General features: G+C 48.3%; 1 protein-coding gene across 1 annotated transcript in view; it reads right to left on the bottom strand.

The window, feature by feature from the left end:
* Positions 1-1,411: 1,411 nt before the first annotated feature.
* The window catches only part of LOC141112911 (uncharacterized), a 74,389-nt gene continuing 66,469 nt past the window's right edge, over positions 1,412-9,331 (bottom strand). The window contains exon 7 of the mRNA XM_073606015.1: positions 1,412-1,893. Coding sequence (XP_073462116.1) covers positions 1,412-1,893 — 482 coding nt within the window. The remainder of the gene's footprint in view (positions 1,894-9,331) is intronic.

Genomic DNA, 9,331 nt, shown 5'->3' with positions numbered 1-9,331 from the left:
CACCTTGTCCACCTTTGCCTGTGGACACATACGCTGCTGACTCCCTCACAGTGCCATGGGAATGTCTGCCCCTTCTTGCTGTCCTCCCAGACATGATGGGGGGTTCTTAACCACTTCAGCCCTGGAAGAATTGACCCCCTTCCTGACGTAAGCACTTTTTGCGATTTGGCACTGCGTCACTTTAACTGACAATTGCGCGGCCATGCAACGTGGCTCCCAAACAAAATTGACGTCCTTTTTTTCCCCACAAATAGAGCTTTCTTTTGGTGGTATTTGATCACCTCTGCGCGATAAACACAAAAAGAGCGACAATTTTGAAAAAAACGCAATATTTTTTACTTTTTGCTATAATAAATATCCCCAAAAACTATATAAAAAACATTTTATTTCCTAAGTTTTAGTGTGTCCTGGGCATTGATTATAAATGTCTGGGGGATTGTCTAGCAGTGACATGACACTGGTTACTGCTCCCAATGACAGGGAGCAGACTATCAGTGTCCTGTCACTAGGCAGAACAGGGAGATGCTGTTTGCATCAGCATCTCCCTGTTCTTCAGCTCCGTGACACGATCGCGGGTATCCCAGTGGCGATCGGGTCCCACGGGCACGGACACAGAGCTCGAGGCAGGCGCGCGTGCATGGCGGGAAATTCAAAGTAACGTACAGGTACATTACTTTGCCGACTTGCGCCATTCTGCCGACGTTTATGTGCTGACAGCGGTGGGCAAGTGGTTAACAAAATGTAATAAAGATGTGTAAATGTGTACGTGGATGCACTTTAATAAATGGAATCAGCTGTTTGGGGCACTTTATTTTGAGTATTCATGACAGACACACTCCACGTATACACTATAATATACTGCAGTAAAAGGGGTACTAATGCAATGTAATATACTGTGATAAACATGCACTAATGCACTGCAATATACTGCGGTAAATGTGCAATAATGCACTGAAATATACTGCAGGAAATCTGCCCTGACCAAATAAAATTACACTAAAGTAAAAATGAATGGCCACCCTACACTCACACTGCACTTTCGCTAGATTCACACTAAACTGATATTTTATACTGACAATAGAATCAGAATAGCACACTCACTCGCTCTCCACGCCAATATCACACTACAAGTGGCCGCTATGGGAAGAATACTTTTTTAGTGTGGGGTGGGACTAAGAGCAATGAGCCGTGATTGGATAGAGTCACCATGTCCAGTCATGGCTCTGACAGTGCTCTGTGCCCTGATTAGGCAAAGCTTTCATTGCTTCAGCCAATCAGGGCTTTCAATGCACTGTGCTGCGACGCAGTCCATTGTGATCGATCGTCGGGCTGAACAAATGGTTAAACGCCCCGATAATTCAGATGTTCATCCCAAACTCATGCTCGGGCCAAACAATTTGCCCAACACTATTTAGCAATTCTTATATTTCTTCAAATAGACCTCACCTTTGATTACATTCAGAATGTGACATCTATACAGTGGCAGTGGCAGGGTGGCATGAGTAACTTTCACAACAAGTATGGCACCGCCATCTGTATCTGCGTTTGGAGTTAGAGAAATTCTGCAATCACATTTGTAGCTTCCATCTTCTGTTTCTGTCATCTCCACTTCCATTTCCACCGGTAACATTGTATCATTCACAGTGTCTTCCAGCAAAGGATCTTCTTCAATAATATCTCCACTCCGATGTCCAGCAGCCTTGTCCTCACCTGATGGAGGGCCCACAGATGCCCATGAGTGGATGAAATGGATTTCTTTATCATTACGTCTTTTTAGGTATAACTTTATGTGAATTTCTTTCAGTTTGAATTCTGTTATTTGAAAGGATAGTGTTGTCTTCTTCATTTGAGGAATCCACATATCCCCCATGATGTCTGATACAAGAGGTATATCTGTAAAACAATGAGATGGAGTCATATTATTTTTATATCATATCCCTGCAAATGTAATGCCGTGTACACACGGGTGGACTTTTCAGCATCAAAGGTCCGACGGTCTTTCCGATGGACTTTCGACGGACGGACTTGCCTACACACGATCACACCAAAGTCCGACGGATTTGTACGTGTTGACGTACGACCGGACTAAAATAAAGAAGTTGATAGCCAGTAGCCAATAGCTGCACTAGCGTCATTTTTCGTCCATCGGACTAGCATACAAACGAGCGGATTTTTCGACCGGACTCGAGTCCGTCGGAAAGATTTGAAACATGTTCCAAATCTAAAGTCTGTCAGATTTTTGACAGAAAAGGTCCACTGAAGGTCCGATGAAGCCCACACATGGTCGAATTGTCCGACGGATTTGTTCGGTCGGACCAGTCCAGTCGAAAAGTCCGCCCGTGTGTACACGATATCTGGCTAAGGCTGGCATTGCAATCATCTTCATTGTTTTTCTGGCTGCTTTTGTAAAGCTTACTGTATTAAAGTAGAAAAAAATTGAAGGAATGGAAAGATATTGGGCTCAAACAGGTTTTATTGCTGTCTGTGTGACCGTTAAGCCTTATACACATGGGCAGAATGTTGGGAGATAGGGATGAGCTTCGTGTTCGAGTCGAACCCATGTTCGACTCGAACATCGGCTGTTTGATCGTTCGCCGAATTGCGAACGATATGGGCCGTTCGCGCCAAATTCGTGTGGCGCGTCACGGCCCATAATTCACTGCGGCATCGCAGTGCATTGCTTGCTGATGATTGGCCAAGCATGCACTATGACCCGCATGCTTGGCCAATCACAGCGCCGCCTTAACAGAGAGCCATAATTGGCCAAAGCCAAGGAGGCTTTGGCCAATTATGGCTCAGGGGATTTAGTACACGCCCCACACTATATAAGGCCGCCTGCACGGCGGCCCTGTGCAGTGTGTTCCGGTGTGCTTAGAGAGAGAGAGAGACAGTGTCATTTCATTTGAGTTAGCTAGATTAGGCAGGACAGTCAGTCAGTTAGCTGCACTTAAAGTGTATTGTGTATATATATGAATCCCAGGTGTTGCATATATATATACACTGTATTCAGTTTAGCTAGATCCGTTCCTGTTATCTTCTAGACTATTTACATTTAGTGCAGTGCGTCCTGCTCACAGTGTTCAGCTAGATCCGTTCCTGTTATATTCCTACTGACAGGCAGGCTTGTCTTGTTACATTATTTTGAAGAAAATTACTGGTGTTCTTTTGATCCTATTAGTACCACAGTCAGGCAGCTAGACTATTTACATTTAGTGCAGTGCGTCCTGCTCACAGTGTTCAGCTAGATCCGTTCCTGTTATCTTCTTACTGACAGGCAGGCTTGTCTTGTTACAGTATTTTAAAGAAAATTACTGGTGTTCTTTTCATCCTATTAGTACCACAGTCAGGCAGCTAGACTATTTACAGTTAGTGCAGTGCGTCCTGCTCACAGTGTTCTGCTAAACCTACAAGTTAGTGGGGTGTGTCCTGCTCACAGTGTTCAGCTAAACCTACAAGTTAGTGGGGTGCGTCCACCTCACAGTGTTCAGCTAAACCTACAAGCTAGTGGGGTGCGTCCTGCTCACAGTGTTCAGCTAGATCCGTTTCTGTTATCTTCTTACTGACAGGCAGGCTTGTCTTGTTACAGTAAATACAGCTACCTGAAGAAAATTGCTGGTGTTCTTTTGATCCTATTAGTACCACAGTCAGGCAGCTAGACTATTTACAGTTAGTGCAGTGCGTCCTGCTCACAGTGTTCTGCTAAACCTACAAGTTAGTGGGGTGCGTCCTGCTCACAGTGTTCAGCTAAACCTACAAGTTAGTGGGGTGCGTCCACCTCACAGTGTTCAGCTAAACCTACAAGCTAGTGGGGTGCGTCCTGCTCACAGTGTTCAGCTAGATCCGTTCCTGTTATCTTCTTACTGACAGGCAGGCTTGTCTTTTTACAGTAAATAAAGCTACGTGAAGAAAATTGCTGGTGTTCTTTTGATCCTATTAGTACCACAGTCAGGCAGCTAGACTATTTACAGTTAGTGCAGTGCGTCCTGCTCACAGTGTTCTGCTAAACCTACAAGTTAGTGGGGTGCGTCCTGCTCACAGTGTTCAGCTAAACCTACAAGTTAGTGGGGTGCGTCCACCTCACAGTGTTCAGCTAAACCTACAAGTTAGTGGGGTGCGTCCTGCTCACAGTGTTCAACTAAACCTACAAGTTAGTGGGGTGCGTCCTGCTCACAGTGTTCAGCTAAACCTACAAGTTAGTGGGGTGCGTCCACCTCACAGTGTTCAGCTAAACCTACAAGCTAGTGGGGTGCGTCCTGCTCACAGTGTTCAGCTAGATCCATTCCTGTTATCTTCTTACTGACAGGCAGGCTTGTCTTGTTACAGTATTTTAAAGAAAATTACTGATGTTCTTTTGATCCTATTAGTACCACAGTCAGACAGCTAGACTATTTACAGTTAGTGCAGTGCGTCCTGCTCACAGTGTTCTGCTAAACCTACAAGTTAGTGGGGTGCGTCCTGCTCACAGTGTTCAGCTAAACCTACAAGTTAGTGGGGTGCGTCCACCTCACAGTGTTCAGCTAAACCTACAAGCTAGTGGGGTGCGTCCTGCTCACAGTGTTCAGCTAGATCCGTTTCTGTTATCTTCTTACTGACAGGCAGGCTTGTCTTGTTACAGTAAATACAGCTACCTGAAGAAAATTGCTGGTGTTCTTTTGATCCTACTAATACCACAGTCAGGCAGCTAGACTATTTACAGTTAGTGCAGTGCGTCCTGCTCACAGTGTTCTGCTAAACCTACAAGTTAGTGGGGTGCGTCCACCTCACAGTGTTCAGCTAAAGCTACCTGTAGAAGGTTGGTGGTGTTCTCATACTACAGGCAGGCAGTTGATTTTGCTAGCTGCAGTATCAGTACATATATATATATATATATATATATATATATCCCAGCTTAGTGCAGCTACAGGCCATTAGTATGTCTGGAAGGCCAAGAAGGAGAGGCAGACAGTCACAAGCCAATAAGAGAGGGCAAGCAGGCTCTGTGTCTAGTGCTGGTCGTGGAGATGGTGCATCCTCATCAGCACGTGGCCATGGGACACGCTTGGCCTTTTTTTCGGCAGCTGGCCATGTTGAGCCGCAATATGCGGAAGACTTGGTCGAGTGGATGACCAAGCCGTCCTCATCCTCCTCATCCTCTCTCACCCATGCCCAGGGTACTTTGTCTGGCAAAGCAGCGGCCTCTTCCCTCGGCTCAATGTCATCAGTGACTCCTTCCCTAGCCCCACCATGTCCTCCTGAGGAGTCCCTCGAACTGTTTGACCACAGTGTTGGGTACATGCTCCAGGAGGATGCCCAGCGTTTGGAAGGCTCTGATGATGATACTGAGCTCGATGAAGGCAGTAACACGAGCACGGACAGAGGGGGTGCCCAAGAAGGACAGCAATCTGGCAGTCATGCTCCCCCTGCTGCAGCATACTGCCAGGTTTGCTCCAGTGATGAGGAGGGAGGGGATGATGAGGTCACTGACTCAACGTGGGTGCCTGATAGGAGAGAGGAGGAGGAGGAGGAGGAGGAGGCGGCACATCACCAACGAGGCAGGATGCCCTCCAGGGGCCAGCCTAAGGGCAGCACATTGACTGCATCACACCCCAAAGCTCCACATGTGCAGGGCGCTGCAGTCTCTGCGCGTTATTCAAAAAGTTCTTTGGTGTGGGCCTTTTTTGAGACGAGTGCATCAGATCGCACCGCTGCTATTTGCAACATATGTCTCAAGCGTATCTCGCGTGGCCAAAACATCTCCCGCTTGGGTACCACATGCTTGACCAGACATATGTTGACCTGCCATGCAGTTTGTTGGCAAGCGTATCTAAAAGACCCACACCAAAGAACAAAGAGGACCTCTGCTTGCTCCTCATCAGCTGAGATTTCCAACCCCACTAGACCTTCAGTCCTCTCTGAGACCTGCACTGAGAGGAATGAAGGTGTAGAATTAGGTGTGTCACAGCCACGTACTTGTGGGCAATCTGATTTTGGTACACCGACGTCAGATTGTACCAGGCAAATTTCCCTGCCCCAGCTGCTGCACCGCCGAAAGAAGTTTGCTCCCAGCCATCCACATGCCCAACGGTTGAATGCTAGCTTGGCAAAATTGCTAGCACTTCAACTGCTGCCTTTTCAGTTGGTAGACTCTGCCCCCTTCCGTGAGTTTGTGGAATGTGCGGTTCCTCAGTGGCAGGTACCCAAACGCCACTTTTTCTCACGGAAGGCGATTCCGGCTCTCTACCAGCATGTGGAAGGCAATGTCCATGCCTCGCTGGACAGGGCGGTCAGCGGTAAGGTGCATATTACCGCTGACTCATGGTCCAGCAGGCATGGACAGGGACGTTACCTAAGTTTCACGGCGCATTGGGTGACTCTGCTGGCAGCTGGGAAGGATGCAGGACAAGGTGCAGTAGTGTTGGAGGTTGTTCCGCCACCACGCCTCCAAAATGCTAATGATTGTGACACACCTCTCTCCTCCACCCCCTCCTCTTCTTCTTCCTCCATGGCCTCTTCCTCGGAACCAGCGGTGCTCCGTAGTCATTCAAGGGGCTACGCAAGTACGCAGGCCAAAAGATGCCATGCGGTGCTTAAGCTGGTGTGCTTGGGGGACAGGAGCCACACTGGGGCAGAGGTTCTGTCAGCTCTGCAGGGGCAGGTTCAGAGGTGGTTGACGCCACGCCAACTTAAGGCAGGAATGGTGGTTTGCGACAATGGCATCAACCTCCTCTCTGCCCTCCGACAGGGACAAATGACCCATGTGCCCTGTTTGGCTCACGTCCTTAACTTGGTGGTGCAGCGGTTCTTGGGCAGGTACCCGGGCTTACAGGATGTCCTGAGGCAGGCCAGGAAAGTCTGTGTGCATTTCCGCCGGTCATATAATGCCAGTGCTCAGCTGACGGACCTCCAAAAGGAGTTTAACCTGCCCAAGAACCGCCTAATCTGTGACATGCCCACCAGGTGGAACTCAACGTTGGCCATGCTGCAGCGGCTGCACACGCAGCAGAGGGCCATCAATGAGTACCTGTGCGACTATGGCACCAGGACAGGGTCAGGGGAGCTTGTTTTTTTTTTCCCCACGCCAGTGGGCCATGATCAGGGATGCATGCACTGTCCTGTCACCATTTGAGGAGGCCACGAGGATGGTGAGCAGTGACAGTGCATGCATCAGTGACACTGTCCCCCTTGTCCACCTGTTGGAGCACACGCTGCGTGGAATAATGGACAGGGCACTTGAGGCAGAACAGAGGCAGGAAGAGGAGGACTTCCTTAGCTCTCAAGGCCCCCTTTATCCAGACAGTGTTCCTGCGTGCCCGCCGATCACACAGGAAGAGGACGAGGAGGAAGAGGAGGAGGAGGAGGAGGAGGAAGATTGTGTCAGTATGGAGGTGGAGCCTGGCACTCAGCATCAGCAGCAGTCTTTAAGGGATCAGTCCCAAGAAACACATGGACTTGTACGTGGCTGGGAGGAGGTGGCTGCGGACCATGTCGTCCTTAGTGACCCAGAGGACTCCGGACCGAATGCCTCAGCAAACCTACGCTGCATGGCCTCCCTGATCCTGCAAAGCCTGCGTAAGGATCCTCGTATTCGTGGTATCAAGGAGAAGGACCAATACTGGCTGGCAACCCTCCTTGATCCACGTTACAAGGGTAAGGTTGCGGACCTTATCTTGCCATCGCAGAGGGAGCAGAGGATGAAACATCTTCGGGAGGCCTTACAGAAAGGTCTGTGCAACGCGTTCCCAGAGACTGGGAGGTTACAAACTCCTGTTTCTGGACAACGTGTTGCTGAGGCTTCGGTCAGTCAAAGAAGGAGCGGTGGAGAAGGTGGCCGTCTGACCGATGCGTTCAGACAATTTTTTGGTCCGCAGCCCCAAGGTATGATCGGTTCCAGCAACCATCGCCAGCGTCTGTTTTACATGGTGCAGGAATACCTAGGGGCAAGATCAGACTTGGACACCTTTCCCACCGAAAATCCTCTGGGTTACTGGGTCTTGAGGATGGATCACTGGCCAGAGCTTGCACAGTATGCAATTGAGCTACTGGCCTGTCCTGCATCCAGCGTTCTTTCGGAACGCACATTCAGTGCTGCTGGAGGCGTGGTAACCGATCACAGGGTGCGTCTGTCCACTGACTCGGTCGATCGACTGACCTTCATAAAAATGAATGAGTCTTGGATCACCACCAGCTACCAAACACCTGATGCTGATGTAACCAAATAATTTTTTTTGAAATCTCAGATCCCTTCAAAGACTGCCTATGCTGATGCTGAGTGACTATCCCTGAGTAATTATCCTCTTCCTCCTCAATCATCACGCTGATAGCTTGTAAGAACATTTTTGGTTCTGGGTGCCACCACCAGTGCCTAAGGCACAATTTTTCAGCCCCTGTTTAACAGGGGCGTGTAATTACGATTTAATGTAATACTTTGCAGCAGGGCTCGTTCCTGCATTCCAACTAGAGTGTCTGTGAGGGGTTGCAGTGTTGTGGCACCAGCACCAGTGCCTAAGGCCCAATTTTTCAGCCCTTGTTTAACAGGGGCATGTAATTACAATTTTTGATGCAATACTTTGCAGCAGGGCTCGTTCCTGCATTCCAACTAGAGTGTCTGTGAGGGGTTGCAGTGTTGTGGCACCAGCACCAGTGCCTAAGGCCTAATTTTTCAGCTCCTGTTCAACAGGGGCATGTAATTACAATTCTTGATCTAATATTTCACAGCAGAGGGCTTACAGTGTTGTGGCCACAGCAACACCTAAGGCCCAAATTTCTGCTGAGTATATAGGGCAGGACCCTACTTTCAAACAACTAACTTACAAACGACTCCTACTTGCAAACGGAAGGAGACAACAGGAAGTGAGAATAAATCTACCCCTAGGAAGGGAAATTCTCTCCTGTAAGAGTTAATATGGGAAAAACATTTCTCCTTTCCACTGATGCTTTCCAATCCATTGGGACAAAAAGTGAGGTGAAATCTTCTGAAGAGGAGGAAAGACAGCAAAACAAATGTCACAGGGGTGATAACCCTTCCCTATGTTTTCCAAAAAGCTTAAAAAAGATTTTTTGGCTGGAGCTAAACACGTTAAAAATGTACCCGTTCAAAATTACGAAGAGATTCTACTTAACAACAAACCTACAGCCTGTATACTGCTGTTCAGAATATATAGGGCCTGGTGGCCCCACACCTTTCCTTATTTTAATTTGGGTGCGGAGTTCCCCTTAATATCCATACAAGACCCAAAGGGCCTGGTAATGGACTGGGGGGTACCCATGCCGTTTGTCTCACTGATTTTCATCCATATTGCCAGGACCCGACATTACATTAAACCCGCAAGCAGTTTTAAATGAGATTTTTTCC

This window comes from Aquarana catesbeiana, linkage group LG11, assembly GCF_042186555.1.
Source record: "Aquarana catesbeiana isolate 2022-GZ linkage group LG11, ASM4218655v1, whole genome shotgun sequence".
NCBI lineage: Eukaryota > Metazoa > Chordata > Amphibia > Anura > Ranidae > Aquarana > Aquarana catesbeiana.
The sequence above is the reverse complement of the archived record's forward strand: the minus strand, read 5'-3'. Positions and strand labels throughout refer to the sequence as shown.